At 31.8% G+C, this 22,677-nt stretch overlaps 2 protein-coding genes across 3 annotated transcripts in view; one reads left to right on the top strand and one right to left on the bottom strand.

Annotated features, from left to right (window-relative positions):
• LOC123274987 overlaps window positions 1-22,677 on the top strand; it is a 231,691-nt gene that overhangs the window by 84,759 nt on the left and 124,255 nt on the right. The window lies entirely within an intron of this gene.
• LOC123274989 lies at window positions 15,913-18,042 on the bottom strand. Its single transcript, XM_044742836.1, has 4 exons — window positions 17,285-18,042; window positions 16,970-17,196; window positions 16,736-16,903; window positions 15,913-16,159 (listed from the first exon to the last, which is right to left on the bottom strand). The coding sequence occupies exons 1-4, from the start codon at window positions 17,343-17,345 to the stop codon at window positions 15,971-15,973; spliced, it is 645 nt and encodes a 214-aa protein (XP_044598771.1). The 5' UTR covers window positions 17,346-18,042; the 3' UTR covers window positions 15,913-15,970.

The following is a 22,677-nucleotide window of genomic DNA, read 5'->3' as shown; positions in this document are numbered from 1 at the left end:
GTTTCCAAGGGATTTATTTCTCCCCTATTTTCTTTGAAATTGATGTGTGTACTTATGCTTTCATCAATACAGTAATCCCAGGACACACGTCTGCTCGCACGTGACTCAATAGAAGTTTACTATTACATTTACGGTTACATTACCCCTAAGAATGGACGAGAACGGCAAAGTTTAATATCATTACCTTGATACTGCCTACTCCTCGGAGGACAATGATGAAAAATAAAGGATGAAGGATAGAAAATAGAGGCGCTGATGGGTAACCACAAGTCCGTTAGCTTTGGACTTCATTCCCGGTACTTGATGTTTACCGCAACTCCCAATTTAAACAGCTCGCCGTTATTTGTACAACTATCGCCTCGAAGTTCTAAGCTCCATTAAATCGCTTCTCTATTTTTACTCTTTTCATGGGAAGAAAAAAATTCGAACAATGAATGGATCATTGAAAATTCTAGATGACCGACAGTATAAAAATAATGATTATAATAATAAAAACAAATCCCTTTATGAAAATATTTAATCGTGTGCGGTCAAGAGGCGTGGGAAAGGAGAATGAGACGGCTTTTATTTTCCATTGAAGTGTATATATGTCGCTTAGTCGCGACTACTCTTTTATTTGCAAAGTCCCATGAAGTCGCTTCACTCTTTCTTCTCTTATTGCTCTTAAGTTGGACCGCGAGAAGCGAAACGCCCGAGGCTTGTTTTTCCAGACATGGCCAGACGTGTCCAACAGTTTCTTGTTAAGCCACAGCCATTAGACTCAATTGTAACGGTAACGATCTTTATACGTGAGCACGCGGTTATACTACTGTTATCGATTAATTCTGCCTTCTATTTTTCTTTCTATTTCCTTTTTATCGCTTTCCGCGATATACTCCAGATTTTATATCCTATTATTTTTTGGTATTAACTTTTCTAAATCCAATTATAGAAATCTTTAACATCTAAAGTTTAAATTATAGAGTCTAGTTTTGAACCTCCCGCCTTTTTCGAAATTACTCGCCGCGCCGCCACTCGGCGGGATATCATAATAGAAATGGTTGAGCTCAATTTATGACCACTCTAAGCTACCGGTTTTGGCAGTTAAATGCTCATTATAAAAAAACTAATAAAGATATGGTTGTAAGTTTCTATGGAAGTATAGTTTTCATCATCCTGAAGCCTTAGAAAAAAAAAATTGGGTCGGTTCATTAATTCTGTCGAGAGATATCGCGTCTAAATGACAGCTAACGGGTCCTTCTGACATTTATTGACTTTTAATTTTTTTTAACCAGTTTTTTAGAGATCATAAAAGCTAGGAACTTGATTTAATACAAAAAATTATTAAATAAATTTTTAATTACAAGTAATTAATGTAAAATATTAAACAAAAATATATCTAAAATGTAAGTTATAGAAAAAATGTATTAAAACATACAATATTTATTTAAATATTATCTATACAAAAAAATTTATAGGACATATGCAAGAATATAAAACCCGACGATAAAATTATATGTGGAATATAAAATTTTATGGACAATTTGGTGTGAATATGAGATATAATGAAATATTTACGTCTAGTATTGTTTGAAATTTCGTCCCATTTTTTTTTCTCTTATTATATTATAAGTTTTCATTATTCCTTTAGGAGCTTCACGGTCTTTCTTTCTAGAAATTGTTAATACAAACACGAAGACATGTATTAACTCTATAAATTTAAATGGCAATGTGCAGCTCTAGTAACGCCTGGGCTTCCTGTATTTTAAAATTTCCTCAGCCCGAATGCTCATTGAGTTCAGTTGGTGTGCAAGCAGCGCACATCGTTAAACTTTTATTACCTAATCTCAGAGCACACTTATATTTATTACTCTATATACTTATACCCATTACTTTAAATAATATTCTCCACTTTCGACTTTCCTTCTCGAATCCATAATTCACTCTCGGCTAGTCTTTAATTTCCATACTAAAATCAGGGTTATCATATCACACTATTACTAGCCGTGTAATAGTTAAATTTAAGATATCAGATACGATTCGGTTGATTTTAATCGATCATGCTCTGGACCGTGAAGCCGGACCCACTTCCGGTCAATGAGGGATCGGTCGATTCTCCACGGCTGTTTTATATTATATACTTGTATACAAATGGATAAAGAACGATCAATCGTCTTTTACTTTTAATTGTGTTCGGTGGGAATAAAAAAAATTTTTTCTTTTCTAAAGAAAAGAAAGAAAAAGTATAATTAAAAATTTTTTGTTAAATTAGTTACAAATATGATAAAGAAATTTTTCAAGTCTTATGTCAAAACTTTTTTGATAAATGATAAAACTTTTCAGTAAAAAAATAAATTCCCGACTGATAAAAATTATCTGGTTCGCAAAATAAATGCTGCGTTTACAATTATCCACGCCTTTGTTTGTTTTCAAAATAAACTCACCTCAAAATCAGATGGGCTTGAAAGGCGGAGAGAAAGTTGAATAAAATAATATAAAGAAAAGAAAGATACTACTTTCGAATTCGCAATGAGTATGAGTATGAGTGCGAGCGTAGCGTTTAGTTTTTATTACACATAACATCACGGTTACAATGCGTCTGACCAGTGAGTCGCGGTAGGATGCATAGATTAACCGGTTACACGCAAAAGCAGCGTTTTTGTTATTGTTGATGTTGATGTTCTTTTTGTTGTATCTTTATGTATTTGTGCCAATTATCCGCGTCATCGCGCGACTATATTAAGGCACAGCAGCTGCATTGTACTTTCACGGGTTTGATAAATATCTTTATTAACTTTTTTCCTCTTTCGGATTCGGGTGAACTTTTGTTTTTTACTTTCTGACATACATTTATTTTAGTAATTCAATTTAGTCAACAAGCGTATAGAAGGAGATCCTCCTTAATTGTTCCTTGTAAATTAATCATCAAGTATTGTTTAAAGTTGTCGAGAGCTTTAAGTTTAGGTTAAGTTTCGAAACAACGGTGTTTATGTCTGTCGCTGAGCATGTAAGTAAAGGGCTGACGTGGGTAAACTTGACAACAATGTAATGGGGGAGTAAGTGCATATTATGCAGAACGCGTTCAGTTTAGTTGAATTATGGTTATTGTTCTAGAGTTTTTTGTTCGTACAAACAAAAAATCAATTCTTGAGTAGAGAAACCAATTTTCTCAAAAAAAAATTTATGAAGACAATAATTTTCTTTTTGAAAAATAAAATACTTATTTTGTTTTTGGAAATAATTTTTTTAGCTTAAAAAAAAAATTTTTATTCGCACCAAAACTATTTTGATTTCTTTGTTTATTTTTTTAAATTTCTTATTATCTATTATAAGAACGATTTAATTTAAATATTAAGCTTTTTTACCCCATAATTATTTATAGAAATTTAAATAGGATAAAAAATATGATGTTCTTCCTAAAAACCCGCTCTTTTAACCTCTGAAACGCCATTTTCATGCATAGTTCTATAATTCTAGTATTGGCATCTTAATCTTACTACCACTATCTACTGGAACTCTCAAAACCTCTCAATTATCTTCAATGGTAACAGAATTTGCATATTTTTTATAGAACTTTTTCTAGTAATTACAAATGTTTTCCCGGAAAATTTTTTATCTGAATGATTAAAAAATAAAAGTAAAAAATATTCAATAAAGTTTGTCAATTTAAAAGTCAAGTTGAATGCAAATTCAGTAAAAAATATCGATAAAAATATATAATCTTGGTTTACCGCAGAGCAGAACGAACGAGGTCATGTGCTTCTATTCTCTGGGTACTTTTGAGTGCACTCGACTTGAGTCTCAAAGTAAGGGTGTTGCCAGGACTCGCAGTCTGCACTGCCCTTTCATCTCGAGATACTTGAAGTCCCCTTTACTACCTACTAGTGACTATGAAGCTGTAGAATTTCATAAAAGCTCAACCAACTACGGATAACTGGGCCAACATCTGTTTGAATGTATGTGCAACCCGAGCTTAATCATTAGCATTAATTTATTAATTATAATCATAATTCAAATCCTTGATAACCAAATCTTTGGATTAATTACATGCATTTAGCATTTAAGCTCATTAGCATTTAATTTTAACATTCCGTATTAAAATAATAAACTTAAATTTGACAGTAAAGCCAGACATAATATAATATTTTCGAGTTTTCAACATCTCTATTTATTTATACACAAATGTTTGTGGTGATAAATTTTATTACGCTTTAAAAAATAAAACACCCCAGAATTTTCCGCGTTATTAAATTCTTTAAACATGTGTGTATAACTTATTAATGTTCTGAGGAATTAAATTATACGTTTTATCTTCTGTCCCGAGTACGAGTACTCGAGTGATAATTATAAAAATGGTTAGCAATAGCATGAAATAAAACCGAGAAAATTATAAAATATAATAATAGCTGAGTTCAGTGACGTCAAAGACAAATTACGGTTTTATATTTGTGCAGCGGTTTAAACGCTAATTATAATATCACTCGGTGTGGCGACGTCAAAGCACCTGATAAACTAAAATTACATTGTATACAAATGAGCAACAAGCAATGAAGAATAAAGAATTAAAAATGAAATCTTGAGCCATCATCTCGAGAGACATAAAAGGCTATTTAACTTAAAAATAAGCGCGACCTAAGAAAGGCATTAAATAAAAATATATTATTTTTATCACGTAAATTCAACTTTGCATTGCTAATAATTTAACCTTCACTGCATTTGCCATTACATCTAGCAAGTTGAGGCTCAAGTATCACTTATGAATTTTTAATGCCCTCCCGCATTAACTACGCCTAATATTTATTATATTTTACTTTTATTGCTACTTAAATTTCCATTATGGTTGTGGTAATAGTAATAGTAATAAATAATATGATGTAAATTCATGTTTATATTTTTTTTTTTTGTAGAACAAACTACCGATAAACAGAAATAAAAGGGAAACTTTGAACTCAGTGTAGCAAAGCCTCGATATTATGTAAATAAATCATAAAGCAACTCTATACCTGAACTACTAGTACATATATAATAAAATAGAGGTTAATTCATTGCAAAACTCGCATCCTAAATTGTAGGAGAACGGAGATGATGTATGCACTCGTTTACTCGAGCAAGCACCGCGATAAATGCCCTTTCCCTTTATACTTGTACCCTGGAGTATAAAGTGATCGCAACATGGGCAATACAAGCATACTTGTTCGTGTACGGGAGTGAATTGCCCAATAACTCGACGTTTTTCCACCATTTCAGCGTCTGGCTCGACAATTGCCATTTACTCTACTGTAAATTCAGTATCTAGTATTTGATATCTCATGTTTTTTCAGAGCCAGTGTAATGAAAAACCAACAAAGGATTATTAGATCATATCGTTCGACAATCGGGATAGTACGTGCTTCAATCGTGTGACATTTGATAACGCGCCGCTAATTGAGAAATCGATAGTTATAAAATTCTTCTTCATCAACACTCGAATTTTTCTACAAAATTTTTTCTTTGACTGTTTAAGTTTAAATTTTTTTTCTATTAAAATATTAACAAGGACATCAGAATAATTTTTAACTTGCCGCTAAGAAAATTGAAAATTTTCAAAAATCGGGAAGTTATTGGTTTTACCCCGTTTTTCGAAAATCGAGTGCTCATCAGATCTTGACATTTTGGGGTCCTAGGAAGCTTCCCTGAATGTTTTCGCGATGATGTCCGTATGCCTGTGTGTGTGTGTGCGTGCGTACGCGCGTATGTGTGTGTGTGTGTGTGTGTGTGTGTGTGTGTGTGTGTGTGTGTGTGTGTGTATGTGTGGCTGTATGTAAACCTCTCGAACAGTTTGACCGATTTCATTGCAGTTGGCACCATTCAAAAGGGCTTGACTACACTTAGATTTTGAATACCATTTGGACCGATTCGAATCAGTAGATTTTGAGAAATCTCAAAAAAACTACAAAAAAAAATTGTTTGAAATGTGGTTTTTTGGGAATTACTTTTAAATGGCTTTAACGATCAATTCCAAAATATATTCAGCTCTTAAGATCAAAAAACCACGTCGATCACCGCAAGCCCGGTCAAAATCGGTTGATTTGTTCGTGAGTTATCGTTGTCGAAAAAAAAACCAAAAAAAGTGTTTTTTCGGAATTACTGCGAAATTCCTGGCTCGATCGATCTAAATTTGAAGATTCTTTATGGGGATTCAAAAACTGCATCTAATGCCGCCAACGGCGTGAAAATCGGTTCATTCATTCAAAAGTTATTGCCGTTTGAAAATTCAAAAAATTGTGTTTTATCAAACTGCTATTAGAGTTTTGAGCTCAAAGAGCTCAAAATGACACAAAAATTATATTTTTGAGCTCGAAGAACTCAAAAACGTAATGTGTAACTTTGAGCGCTTAAGTACAAAATGAGCGGGAAGTTGCAGGGATGGCCTTTAGAGTCAACCGTCATCCTAATTTTTTTTTAATTCCAACACTATCTTCTAGAAGCGACTTATATAAATAAAAATTTTAATTTTATATTTTTAGTAATTTCGCCAAAATTATTTAAATGTCCAATTAAAATTGATAAATACTCCATTTTAAAAATCTGCTTTTTGATAATTAATTACACAAGAAATCTCAATTTTTTTTCAAACAAATATTTTATACGAATAGAAATTAAAAAAGTTGTTTATCTTTACCCTGTCGTAATGCCCGACCAAACTTAAGCTGATAAAAAAAATCATAATATCGTGAGAAAAAATTTAATCTTAATGAGATGCCTAAAACAACATAAACATGTTTGTCTTCTAAAGAGCCCTCTTATTAGCAGATATTTTGTATTCTGACACCACAAAAACGAAAGGGAATCCTAGATTTAATGTTTTGATTCAGTGACATACCCCAAATGTATTACTCGTCCTCCAAACGAAGGTAAAGACGCATAACAACAAATTAATCGTATCCTATCGTGAAATAACAGTGTTACAAAAAACAGCATATATAATCAGATAACGCCAACAACAAAGCAACAGCTGAAAATAAATTAGCGAGTTGTTTTTGCCTCGTCTATTACGACAGAGGAGAGTATCCACAAACACCTGCTCTTCAATTAAGGATTCTACAGGCAATTAATTTTCCATGAAAGGGCCGGGCTTACCATACTCACTCCTCTCGCGTCATCCCGCCGCTCCTCTACACATACACATAGCCATGTATACATATACAATACATATTACAGAATACAGAAGCGATTCTCACGAGATCTAAGCCTTGAATATGGCACAGTACACACGCGATCGAATTATCTCGTCCATTAAATTGGTCCCCGCAGACTTAATACTCCACACTACTCTAATTTGAATATTGTGAAAAATATAAACAAAAACACTATATATTTCTAATTAATTTCCTGACCTTGCCCTCGGCCTTCTCCAATCTGCATCTTTATTACTCTCATCAGTATACACACACAACATCTCCGGTAATTAATAGGCTTATTTATTTTTTGACACCCTTCATTAATATTACCATCAGATATAATGTATGTTTTACAAACGTGATATGTTATGACATTTTTTTTTTGATTGACGCCTTGTTTAATCTAAAAATATATACGACGAGCTGTAAAAATAAAGCTCGCTTCTATATATCCAAAATATAATAGTATTAAAAGAAGGGAGTACATAAAAAAATAACAACAAGGCACAAGACGATTTTCATAAGTTTTCAGTCGAATATTAAAGATCATAACTGTACAAGTAAAAATATAAAATATATTTGTTGATTCATCTGTCTCGGTATTACTTACAACAAACCTAAGATCTCAACCGAGTCAACTTCATACGGTTTTATTTAACGTTTCAATGCAGAATAAGACCCATATATATATATATATATATATATATATATATATATATATATATATATATATATATATATATATATATATATATATATATATATATATATATATATATATTTATTCCTTATTCTTGGGTTGTCTATTTGTGTTCGGTTATTATTCTTTCTCGATGTTTTCGTACTTTATTTCTATAAATGTTTCCGAGTTGAGAAGACCAGAGAGCAGAGAGTAGAGTTGAGTTTAAATGTGCATGCAACACAGTATCTTTCTATTCGCTTTGTTTTCGATTTGACTGAGCAAATTCAACATGGAAGAATACAAAGGGGTGTAGGATTTCTGTTCGATGACGGACCGATTTAACCTGTACTGAGTTAATTCACGGAAGAATAAATACACAGTGGCGATTTGATGCCGATGCGTTTTAGTTTTAATGTTGGATATATATGTTTCAGCGCCCACGTGCTCGCGTGGGTGATCAACAGGGCTTCATTCTTATCTTTTATGCTTCTGTTATATTACATTTCACGTTTAACATTTTACACTGCATTGTATTATATTATATTATGTTCTACTGTATTATTTATGCATGGACAGTAACAGTAATATGATTCAAAATATTAATCTCGTGAGAAAATTTTTTTATATGGCCTGACATAAAAATTGGCCTTATTAGGAGATATATGGCTATTAATATAATCTGATTTGGCCATGTATGTCCTGGTATTAAAATGATTTAGATAAGGACATATTAGGTCATATATATCCTTATCAGAAAATTTTTTTCGGGATCTTTATTTTGACGTGGAAAAATTTTTGTTGTTAAAGTAAAATTTTGATGACGATATAAGTTTAATACTTATAAAAATAATAAAGCCTGAAACTGCTGAGTAAAGGAGAGTAAAGTAAGCGATAAGTAAAAAAAGTAAGTCTGATATTGGAAAAAGCGACACATTCCTGGAATATTCGTACGAGAAGGCACAATGGAAGTACATTGAAGAGTAGAGTTAAGTTAAATTTGAATAAATTGACCTTATAGAGAGATGGACGACCATGAGATCCAGTCGACGGTGGAATCGATTCTCGGACCCGGGGTAAAGGTCGTCGACTGTGAGAAAAAGTCCACTGTGCAGGAAGAAGAAGTACTGCTGATAAACGGCGTACCAATAGCACTCGAGGGTCCCGATGGCATAGCAATACGCGAGGCGATGCTAACCGGTCAAATACCGCCTTGTGATCTGCTCAATCAGATCCTTGTTAGGGCTGGAATTTTGAGGTAGCAAAAATAATCTATTTGCTTTCAGCGGTTCGCGTTTATTTATTAATTTTTTTAATGGATCTTGGGTAATTTTTATTAAAATAAACTGTTGATATTGTATTAGTTATTTTGCATCAGGAATTTATTAAATTATATTTGAATAAATTTTTATCAGCAAAAAATTTATTTAATCAAAATGTTGAAGTTATAAGACTCTTCAATTTTTGTTTTAGCGAATTAAATATTGTAAAAAATATTTTTAGAGAATGTTGAAAGTATGTTAGAAATATTTTTTTCATGATAAAAAATTTTGAAATGTGAAAGATTGATTTAAAATTCCATTAAAATAAGTAATACAACAAAAAAAAATATTTTCACAATTCAAACTTTTATTTCACGGGTAAATAATAATTATTCACAAATAAATTTAGCATATTCGATAAATAAGGTAAAAGCCCCAATAGATGATCACGTACCAGTATATGATCACTCCATGTATTTGTATATCTATATTCACAAATATAAGTATACAAATACATGGAGTGATCATATACTGGTACATGATCATCTATTGGGGCTTTTACCTTATGTATAAAAAATTAGCATAAAAAATACAAAAATTATCTTCTATTCCGTTATTTATTGCCTTAAACAGTTTATTTTTCGGGTAGTACAAATATTTTTCCAAAAAAAATAATGAAAACCTAATAAAAGTAAAGCTTAAAAAAATTTATGTGTGAATCGGGATTATATTTTCTACCTCATGAATGATAGAAGGTAAAAGGTATAAATAATTTACAAGGGCTCCGGTAAGATTGGAGACGTCGTTGAGTGTAAAGTCAAGCGTGGTGACAAAGGAGGAGGTGACAGTAGCACGAGCGGGCAAGGTTGTGGACGAGCGGAGTCGTGAGACCAAGGATAACAACTACTACACATCCTCGACAAGTGAAATCTGGGAGCCAGTCGGAATAATTCACCGCCCGAGCAAGAATATTAAGCCATTCGACAGTTCCGATGATTCCAGACCAAACTCCAACGCGAGCTCAGACCAGGGCTACACCACCAACAACAGCAGCACCAACGTCCTCAGAGAGCGCGGAGGTGCTGCCGTCGGGTGTCCGATCTGCGAGGACAATGATCCTGATTGTGCGCGCCGCTGCCTCGGCGGACTCGCTGGACTCGGATCCAAGGTACCTGGAGTGCAAACTACCACTTCTGCGGTAAGACAAACTTCAACACTATCACCCACTCTAATATTTTATCCATCTTCCATTTTTTATCCGACAATTTCCTTCAGCTACTCCCGTGTCTTATAATCTAATTGCCGGTAATTAGGGCACGGTTAAAGCCCTTCTGTACGTCACTGTGTTCCACACGTTCACCGGAGCGCGAACTTTAGCTCATTCGCTATTTATACACGCATAAATGTACCTACATATGTATAAAAATATAGGTAAGAGGGAATTAGCTATGTATTTATGTTTTATGTTTATATTTAATTTTATTACTGCATTTTACAGCTTCGAATTTACATTTCTCGCTATTTTTAGCCTGTAATTATACCATTTATTTTTTAGATATTGCACTTTTTCACTCTATTAATTCATTTGAATTTATAATTAAAATTACATTAGGGGAAATTACGAAAACTTGCTAACCGGTAAAAAAATTTATATTTAAATGACTTCATTTCATGCCGATCAAAGTGAAAATTTTATTAAAGAATTCAAATTTCGTTTGTTTACATTAGAACCACATGCTAATATTTACACGGGTGCCCGTTTTACTACCTACAATTCCTGTCGATAGTTGGCGTACTCTCATTGTGAGGACACAATTTCGTTTTATTGATTTCTCTCACCTGTTGTTCCATTTTTTTTCCTTTTTTATGAAATTTATCGACTGTACAATTAGTTTAGTGCCTACATTACCGACAATTAACTGAGCGCAGTGATGATAAGTCGATATTCTACTGTACCAACTGAGAATATTGTAGGTAATTGGTAATTTCCTAACGGTGGCACAGTAGAACACTGAATAGGTGAACGTGAGTACATTTTTGGTCGATAAAAAAGATTATTTAGGATATCGCAGATTTTCAGAATACTCTAAGGGTAAATTTTATGATTCATAGGTAAAAAAAAATAATTAAGAAATTTTTTGAGGTAATGAGCTTGATACTTAAATAAAAAATCAATTATTAAGAAGTGACGTAGCTTGAGGAAAAATTTATGCAGACAAAAAAAAACTATCTATGCACATGACTCTCAGACAGATATCTAGGTGACATGTAGAGCAATATGCGGAGTCATCTTTCGGAAAGACGTGTGAAGACATACTGGCAGATCGAGAATTTCAAAGTGCCAGGAACGCGACAGCAAGCGACGTGATCGGACCAGGACGTGCTTCGTCATTCTGAAATTCGAAATTCGAGCCTCACATAAACCGAGAAGTCCGTATGTTACAACCTACCAGACACCGACGTGTCCCTACACCCTATCCGCTTCCCAGACTCTGCAAGCTTCTCTATAAAATTTATCGCTCGGCAACACATCTTTCACTGGCAGCCTTCAACACCGTCGTCATCCCTTTTCTATTTCCCGGATCTAGGCTAGAGGGAACCGCAATTTTTCTTCCATGAATTTTAAAAATCCGAGTTTGCCTTCAATTCGTTATCGCTATAAATATTTAATTTTATTTTCGGCAAAAGCTCAATATTTGATTCATTTCGCTAATAATTAAAAGCAAACAAATAACAGATTCGTGCAAACATTCACTGGCATACTCAAATCAATAAGATAAACACAAACAAACATTATAAAATAAATTACTCCGTCGTTTGACTATGTTCTGATGACAGTTAGTTTTAATTTCTGCTAACGAGGGTTTATCTCTACTTTTCGGTTTTAAGAAGTGAGAAGAAGATACGGTCGATAAATTTAATTAAATTTGGCTATTATGAACAACTGATTGAATCAAATAAGATGAAATTAAGAAAAATCGTGTCAGACTGATACCAAGAAACTTCATTTCATGCTCTTCATTTTCATCTTTATCTTCACTTTACTTTTTCTTTTTTCTTAAACCAACTGCAACCATATATCTACGATTTTTTTTCCGCTTTTTCCTTTTCCGTCTCTTATTTTAGAACAAGGTGATAAAAATTGTTTACTGCTTACAGTTATTAAACTTTTTAACCTTCTCCGTATGCGGTTTAACGAAACATAAATTTACAAAAATGATATCTGAGAAACACCCGTAAAATTCACACCTTAAAACTGAAAATAATTGACAAAGCATTTGCAAAAAATAATGAAATTTTATAAATATTTTGTCCTCGGTTTTCGAAAAATTGATGACTCAATATTTTGTTTCAATTTAATACAACTTACCTAATTTCGACAACCCCAAACAAAAAAAACCAAAAATTCATTAAAATAATGTTTATTACCATACACCCGAACAGAATATCACGGCGTCTAGTTTATGAATCTATTTATAAAATCAATTGCGCATTGGAGGGCAAGAGCTCAAGAGCCTCAACTCGAGTAGACTAGTAACATTCTCCGTTATTCCATTGCACTGATTACGCGAGTATTGCGTTGTTAATTACCAGGATTTTAAAAGCTGATTAGTTGATAAAAACAGTGGCCGTTTTGATGAAGAATTCTGATCGATTGTTTGGGTGACATAGTTATAGTTACAGTTACAATATCGAGTATTGGTTAGTCACATATGTATACGTATAGAAGCCATTGTCCAATCATTCGTCTGTGGTATTGCCAGAGAATCCTACTGCGTTATATATTGGCATTGCAAATTTTCGTTAAAATCCGTACGCATATCGACGAGCTCTCAACTGACCGACAGCCCAGCGACGATCATCCAGGATTTCCGTGTCCTCGACAAATCGTCATCCAGTAACATTTCACGGTGGGTCTACTGCTCTGTTGTCGTTACATTTCCAAGCTATAATCGAAATTGCACCGTACTGAGAGGAATAGAGATAAAGACTGAGAGAGGGTAAGAGAATCCCTGATATAGTTAGTCCTCAACTCATACTCGGGGTTGATTGTCCGTGATATTTATATACACAGATATGACTATATGTTATATATGCTTGTAGAGGCTTCATTTCCATCAGTAGACTCGGACAATCAAATTTCATCGGTTCACATATAATACCAGTACATTTGATTAAACTAATACGCGAAACAAGTGTTGTGGCACGTGTTGTATTTGTTTGGATGATATTAACGATACTGTCTTGTGGTTTTATTGACAGTTGTGTAATATAGATATTTATACAACCGGGGGAAAATATTAGGTTATTTTTAAATTTTACAACCGTAACATACGAAATGGGACAAGAAGATGAGGCAGAGGAATTACCTACAGCTTATGGTGTTATGATTGCTGTCATCACCGGGTTGCTTGGTTACGTTTTGTGGGTGAGTTTTTTAGTGCTTTTTTTATACGCGAAAAAAAGTTAAATCTTTACAGTTTATGTAATTTAAAATTTTAACAATAAATTAAAAATTCAATTGTTCTTTTTTCAATAATAATAATTTTATGAAGATATTTTTGTTTCAAATGGATTCAACATCATCAGTAATTTTTTTATATTTTCCAGCTCAACTATTATGAAAGTAAAATGTTAAATGTAAACTTTCCTCTTTTTGACCTCGGCTCGAGAGCATAAACTACTTGAAGTACACATAAGCAAGACACATTTACGATTACATACCCATGTGCTTTGGTTGGTTCTATTTTTGCCAGGCATTTTAAAGTTGAGACTTGAGACATTGAATAACCAACCAAACTAAACTAAGACGTCTGGCGTTTTAGCCGGCGCAATGTTTTAAAAAATTGAAAGCTTTTTTACTGCCGATTGAAAACCGAGGCGATTAGCATTAATGACCGCGCGCTACGCTTTTTCCAAACCGTTAAATGGTTTGAGTGCTCATTAGCTTTTACTGCGGAAACTATAGTAGTATGGTATATTGGCGGGCGTGGTAGGAAGCACCTTCAATGAGTAATATTCAAATTTAGTTACAGCAAATTGCGAGGGAATCCAATTGAGAGATTATACACTTAAAGTTGATAGACTACGATGGATGGAATAGGAATAGAAGCATAGGATACGAGCAGATTGAATTAATTTCGAGATTGAGATAAGATATGATGAAACTGGAGACAGGACTTCTACGGCGAATTCGGATTCCAGGGTAGAGATGATTTTGAATTAGTAAACTCTGTACTCTATATTAGAGAGCTTTACTCAAATTTCATTTGTATACTAATAACAATTATACAATAACTATAAATTAAAAAAAAATATGTTTAAAATCATTGTTTTAAAACAAAAAGTGATCAGAAAACCTTACAGTTGGTTTATTGTAAAAATTACCATTATATAGATTGTAAAAACTACAATACTGATCGTTGACGCTACCAATAAACTCTCTCCGAGCAGATATTAAAATTATTAACAACCAATCCAGTATTTTCGAACTAATATTTTTCGTAACACGTAGAGTAATGTAATGATTTGGTCGGATGTTGGAGCCTTCCTCTGTATCTGAGTTTAATTGGTGTGTGAAGGATGCCGTGGTCGGTGCTCATCACGCCGCCATCACGAAACTTGTATACCTCCAATTAAATTCTCCAATCAGCAGAGAAACGTGGGATTTAAATCTCGTTTTAACGCTCAAATATCATCGTTATTTATTTATTTTTTCCCTCGTTTAACCGGGAATCCATTTCGATCAATAATTTCGTGCATAAACCAATTAATTCCCGTCACGAATCAACACTATACAATCAGTATATACGTATATCCCAAGTGATTGGATTGGGTTTGCTATAAAATTATTAGATTGAATGTGCGAACGCAGTATAAATGTTTACTTACTGATATGATGAGTGTTCAACATGAGCCGAGAACTAGCGTCGAACTTATTACGATAGAATTATTTATTTTATACTAATAAACTGAATCCGTTGAGTATTAATCAAATTTTATTACTAAATGATTAATTTTTTTGATACATGATTTATCCAAAAACTGTTTGAACTGTTTTTTAAACTGGATTCCTGAATTTTTCTTTCATTAATAAATTACTACAAAAAATTTAGAAAAAAATTTTACAAGTATAAATTTGAAAAAACTAAAAATGTAGATTGAAAAAAATGTTTTTTCACAGTTAAACATATTTTTTAAGAAATCATATCTCAAATATTGAAAATCCTAATAAAAATACACTGTCAGAAGATTTTGCAGTAGAAATATTTAAAGTTGGTGCAGAAATTTTTATACAATTTGTCAACAAACCCGATAAATCATGATCCAGGAGTAGTTTTTCTGATTTGTCAATAGGGAGATAAATTTGGAATCTTAAAATTTTGTACGTTGGAATAGTGAAAGGAAGCTAAGGTATCTCAGAAAAAAGAGAGCGTGCTCTGAAGCTCTGGATACGGAATAGGTTAGAGTAATATCAAAAGGAATGTCACGACGGGGTAGAGGTTCCAACCAGGCGTCCTAGGTCTTAAGTTTACGAGCGAGTGGCGCAAGATCCAATAGATGAGATTACGGTTTTGCGCTTGAGCTCCAACACCACCCGGCACTTATTCTCTTATTTTTCTACCTCTTCTGCTCGCTACACAATTCACGGCTCTAGTTTACGAGCCAACTTGGCTTCTGAGAAGAAGAAAAGAACCTAAATAAAGCCAGCAAGATGAATAAAAAACTGTAGAACATGGAACAAGATATTCCTGGTCTATTACGCTCGATTTTTGATCTTCTATGAGTTATTTTGGGGAATATAAACAAGAAAAACCAACTAAGAATGTTATTATTATTATTCATAGCAATGATTGTTTATTTATTTAAGATTGATTGATGATTTAACATCAAGACTCGTCGTCAAAACTTAAATTATCGTAGACGAGGTTCTCCATGACGTCCAACTGGTACCTTAGCTGTCTTATCTGTCGTAAAATTTTACTGCCAATGTTACAGTTACACTCGTTCGGTGAATCCGTGTCTAGATCTTCTTCTTCGCTGCTGTCAGGGCATTTCGTTTTGGTCCGTCTTCCGTTCTGGATTTAATTCAATTATTTTATTCAATTAGCAAAGTTATTACTTGAATCAATTTAATAATGGGGTTGAAGGATTTCTGATGGAAAATTTTGAGTGCTTATCATTTATGTCAGAAGGAAAATGGCCATCAAAGTTATTATTACTAATATGGATTTAATAAGAAGTTGGGTAATTAATTTTGAAAGCTTTGGGAAAATATAAACTTCCGAGATTGGAATTATTGGAATTAAGACATTAGTATTTAATTTAAAAGTTACAACTTTTGAATTTAATAACTTTGTTCCATTAACTTCAATAATTAATTTTATCCTTAAAAAATAGAGTCCAAATTCTCGAGCTCCAATATATATTTAAAAAGTTTAAATACAGTAAAACTTTATTACTTTGAAAACCTTTATAACGTAATAAATTTTTCTGTTTCCTTTCAAAGCTTAAATTCTCCATTACTTAAACAAAGAATTTGAGAATAGATCTCTAATAATAATCAAAAAATTTTTTGAACCAAAATTTCCAAGACAAAATTCATCAAAAGTAAAGTTAAAATTCTCTTCAATAAATAACCAAAAAACACTTACATCTTTGACTGCATTGGTATCAAAAGTAACAGAAGACTGAGACAATGCACTCCTTGGTACAACCACCTGAACCATTTGCTTCAAGCCTTGTTTCCTCTTTGCATCGTTCATGAGTCGCCTTTTTCTAAACCCTCCTCGCCTTCTTCTCAGCTTATTTCTCCCCTTTTGCTACAGATTAACATGAAACTCAAGTTCTTTATCAATCATAATGATAATTATCAAACTAAGACCTACTTTAATCCACGGGACCCTGGTGTTAGAATTCATGTTGACATTAGTATTGAGCTGTCCATTAAAGACATCAGTTTCTTCAGTAATAGCCTGAGCTGCAAACCCCGGAAAATCATTTCTGTTTTCAAAATAACGTCTCCCATCGCTGTCAAGACTCTTTTGGCTTTGGGCGGAATTTAATAACGGAGACGGCATTGGTTGGACATCCACCGCCTCTTCCAGGCAATAAACTGAAAAATAAAAAACATAAAATATGAACAATATCCTCGTTATCGTAGAACGAATTTATTTAATCATTAATGATAAATCAACACTCACCATCTATTTGGGAAATAGATAGGAGTTCACTGAACAATAACAATTGCAGAATCGCAATCATTCGGATCCGTATTTACAAACAATATATGAGTGAAATTCAAAACCGCATTCAATACCAATTAAAATGGTTACTTTTGTTCATATATCCAGAATCCAGAGATCCTAACAGCGTTCGGCGTTCAGAGTCAACATAAATGAATTTTATTTTTCACTATCAACCATTACCATTAACCATCAACTGTCGAACAGCAACTGCCGACTCAATCAATATTTTATGCCCATATTTATAAAATAACACAACTGAGTTGTGATTTCCATATGAAACTTTAAATTACAAACAGTAACCACAATCACATGTAGGTGTAAATTTGTGAAAACATTTTCGAGCATGTTGTTATTGAATTTTTTAACGTTCCAAGTTTCGCTTCAAGCACTATTATCACAATCTGCTGCACGCTAGCCATGAAAGCCGTAGATAAATACATTTGTACGGTTGTTTTATTTAAACAAGGGGACTAATTGCAAGATATATCCGATGATAGCCGGGCTGCGTTCGGATCGGACAAATCTTTTTCCGCTCCTCGTTCCCCGCCTCTTACTCCTCATTCTTTGTTATTAAAACACTATTCGCCCATTATTTCTTTCATTATTTTTGAGTTTGTTTTTTATTAATAATTGGATCGAGTAACTGGATATCCTGCTGATCAAATCGATATTATGCGTGGCTGTTACAGAAGCATTGTGTATTAAATAGAATTGATTGAAAGGGTTTCAGTCGGTAGAAAAATCGAGATGAGTGAAGGGTAAATATAAATATAAATATACTAATTGAACAAAATTAATTAATTGATAATATAATGTAATTATTGACAGATAAATAAATATAGAGTGTAGAAGTAAATAATTAGTAGTCGATATGTCGGTATAAAATAATTCATTGAACGGTGAATTGAAAATGTGTAATGTAGTTAATTTAATTAACATTAATGAGATGCCGGAATAGCCTGGGTTTTAATTATCGTGGTGAAGTTATTTTTAATTACTTTATTATTAATATGTTAGTTGACTCAGTGGGATTGCAGATCTCGTTGTCATTTTTACATAGTTAAATTTAAATTATTGTAATTAGTACATTCGAGTGCCCGTAAAATCGTTTGAAAACTGACGATAGGAGCTATACGGGTGACGGAAATGGGAAAGAGAGGTATGTCCCCTTTCACAGAGAACTCTAGTTCAATTGGGTACCCACATTTACACCTACTGGAGCTTTCCAAACTCAAACTTTTGTTGGTATTCCCATTAAAAGTTTCATTGAACAGACTGGAACCTTCATGGTATGGCCTTACGCCATTCTACTCACCAAATTGCAAATTTATCGGTAGTTTCATCGTCGGACAACGGTTCTCTCTCCAGGATTTCACTTGTTTAGTTGATACTTTTTTTTAAAAAAAAAGAACAAAGAAGTTAACAGACTTTCCGCCTGGCAATTATGGTAGATTTTGAACTTAATTATTGCTAATTTAATTAGATGATAAAATATTAGTTGTATAGGGGAGGGTGGGGCAGAGCGGTCCCCCTAAGCCGCTTATTACTTTTTGTGGTTTTTTAACATCTTATTAGTTTACCTTGGCTCTACGATGAACGAATTTACCAAAATTTTGGAAAAATTCTTGAAAAAAAATTTTTTTTTTTTGGGGCATAACGGCCCCCAACAAAAAATGGTAAAAAAAAAAATTTTTTTTGGGGCATAACGGCCCCCACCAAAAAATGATACAAAAAAAATTTTTTTTCCACCATTAAAAATAGTTTGAAAAATATAAAAGTATTTCCTTATTTTTATCACTTTCTAGATTTCATAATCATTCGAAAAATAACTGCTATACCTGATGCACCTCGTTTCTTTCCGCCCTTAACCTCTTTTATTTTCTAAAAAATAATTATAATTATAATGGTTTTTCAATTGCCATGAAAATCATCATACTCCTGCTAAGTTTAAATTTGAAATTGCCGCTGAAACGTAAAAGATTCCTGTGGGAGAATCAATGAAGATTATTCTGAAGAATATATAGGAATATATAGGAATATATATATATATATATATATATATATATATATATATATATATATATATATATATATATATATATATATGAGGAATATATTTGTCACTATTGTGAAAAATTATTAATTAATTGTAAATAATTTACATTTGAGACTTAATTTTAAAATATTAATATTGTTACGTTTTTGAAAATTCATCATTAATAATAATCAATAATTTAATAATTGTAAATAATTTACATTTAATGTATTGTTCAAAGATTTTAATTTTTTTAAGTTTTATGAAAATTTATTTTAAATAATCTAACAATTAATAATTTTCTTCGGATTTAATAATATAAAATAGATAATTTATTAATTGTAAATAATTTACATTTGATGTTTTGTTAAAAGATTTTAATTTTGTTACGTTTTATTAAAATTTATTATAAATAATCTAACATTAATAATTTTCTTACGATTTAATAATATAAAATATATAATTTATTAATTGTCAATAATTTACATTTAATGTTTTGTTTAAGCATTTTAATTTTGTTACGTTTTATGAAAATTTATCATAACTAATCAAACAATTAATAATTTTCTTAGGATTTAATAATATAAATAATAAATAATTTAATAATTGTAAATAATTTACATTTGAGACTTTATTTGAAAATAAAGTTTGGTGAAAAAAATAATTTTTTAATAATTTTGCAATAATTTGGTAAAAAAAAAAATTTTTTTTGATGGGGGGCCGTTATATCCCAGGTATAATATATTAGCTCAAAAATATATAAATATATCAAATTTATGATAATTTGGTAAAAAAAAAAAAAAAATATTTTTTGACCAAATTTTGAAGGGGGCCGTTATACCCCAAGGGGCCATTATACCCCACCCTCACCTAATTACTTTTTTAAATTAATTAAAGTATAATAAATTCAATAAATTATACAAAAGTCAATCAACAATAGTGTAGGTGTAAATTTTTGACACAAGTCTATAATTTCTGTTGCGAAGTGATGCCACTGTTCCTTTGTAATTTCACCATTCAATTGTTTTTTACTGGTGTAAAACGACGCGATAAAGTTCCACGCGCTAACGAGTCTTACTGTCACTTAACCAATTTCATTTAAACTCAATAAAAAATTTTATTTTCTACCTCAATAATTTAAATAGAAAAAATAATAAAAGAAAAAAATAAATTAAATTAAAATGCTCTACCAGGAATAATGTAAATCTATAATTTCAATTAAAATTCTTCATGAATTCTCCATATAATCCGTTGTCACTTTGAAAAACAGTTTCAAAAATTAATTTTCCATTTATGTGAATGTCAAAGTGAGTGATAACAATAATAATAATATTAAAAAAGGGTGTTAATTCATCAGCGACAATAATAATACTGGATCAAACATTTCTTTGTCTTTGTGAATTTATTACAGCAATTAAAAAAGCAAAAACGAGGATCGATCTCGTATCATATCATTCCAATGCAAATTTCAACATTTCAAAGTACTTGCTATGAATTCTCATTGTTCTGAATGAGAAGAACATTACTTTGATCTTTCATATGTCCTCGTTTTTTAAACACTAATTCACTCGTATCTTTTTGGACGCGAATATCATACCGCAACTACCTGAATTTTTTTTTTATCGCTTCATAAGTAAAAATCGATTGAGTGATTCGTGCTGAAATAAACCGCCCTACTTAACAAGAATCAATTATTATGATTATTATAAGTTTTTATAATTTACCTCAGTGTTTTAATGGCTCGTGAAAAGTAAGAGCAATAAACACTTGATTAATTTCCGTCACAATTACAAGTGTTGATAACAGTCGAAGTTTTTAATGGCGCGATAGCCATGTTACTTTAAAAAGACAGTAATTACTCGATAAATAATTGACTGTTAAATACCAGCTCATTGATTCTAAGGCTATTTAATAATAAATTGTTATTTATTGTTTGATTAAAAGTTTTTGTATTACAAGAACTAATCGAGGTGAGATTAGGCTTAGAAGCATTTACGCTCATTGATCAGAATAATTTGGTTTAATTGGATGATAGAAATCGAACGATAAATTTAATTTATACCAGTCCGGCTCAACGAGTAACTATCAGATTTAATACTGTTTGTATTTTGGATTATGATTCTTTGCAAATCAATTTTTAGTTAGTGAAAAATTTTATTTAATGACGTGAGATAATAAATATTAATTGACTCTGTTGAAATTTCATTTAAACGCTAGGCAGATTTTTATGTTTCATAAACAATCCAATTTTAGATTTTATTTATTTATTTTTGTGATAGACACAGATGAATAAATAAATTAAACATATAAAAATTTATTCTGTTATTTTATTATCACAATTTATTTTTAGATGAAAAATGAATATGGAAGTGTATGAATAAATAGCGAAAGAAATTTTTTTTAAGTTTATATTTTTATTTTTGAATAAATAAAAACTTGAAATTAATTTTTTTTAATAAATATGAAGCTTAATATTTTTGACTTTTTTGACTAAAAAATAATTTTAATTACATTTGTAGGTAAATATTAAATTTAATTTATCATAAAGACAAAGTCGGAAAATATTCATACATTTTAAATTAAAATATACACAGAAAGATTAAAACCCGACTGGTTCGTGTTCTGCACCAGACTCAGTCGTGTGCGGGTTACTTTGCACGGATTCTGGTGCATCACCCGACTGAGTCGTGTGCGCACCAGAGTGAGTCGTGTGCGGACCAGACTGAGTCGTGTTCTGCACCAGACTCAGTCGGGTGATGCACCAAAATCCGGGCAAAGTAACCTGCACACGACTGAGTCTGGTGCAGAACACGAACCAGTCGGATTTTAATCTTTCCGTGTAGAATCAATTAAATGAAGTAAAATATTTAACTTGGTATTTTATCTTCAATATCGAAATAACTACTAAAATACGAACAAAAACTAATTTTCCATTTTTAGGCCAAAACTTCACTTGACCCGTAAAATTAAACCGACATATTAATCTCTTGAAGTTACGCTTGCTTTATGAACATAATAATTATTTAAAAGCGAAGAAATAAATAAATAAAATAGAGTTAAATTCTAAGTTTTATCGGCAATCGCTTTATCGTCTAAAGTAAACAAAAAGTTTAACATTTTCCTCATTTCTTTGATAGGCAATTTCATTTTATGTGCAATCTGTTCTGTTTAAAGTTGTTTTTTATGATATTTGATTTACGGAACTTAAAAAAGCAATTTCTTCACGCGATAGAAAAAAACACGTTATGCTTAATTTACTTTTTTGTAATCACTAAAAAAAAAAAAAAAACGTAAATGCACTGAAAATATATTT

This window comes from Cotesia glomerata, linkage group LG1, assembly GCF_020080835.1.
Source record: "Cotesia glomerata isolate CgM1 linkage group LG1, MPM_Cglom_v2.3, whole genome shotgun sequence".
NCBI classification, from domain to species: Eukaryota; Metazoa; Arthropoda; class Insecta; order Hymenoptera; family Braconidae; genus Cotesia; species Cotesia glomerata.
The sequence above is the reverse complement of the archived record's forward strand: the minus strand, read 5'-3'. Positions and strand labels throughout refer to the sequence as shown.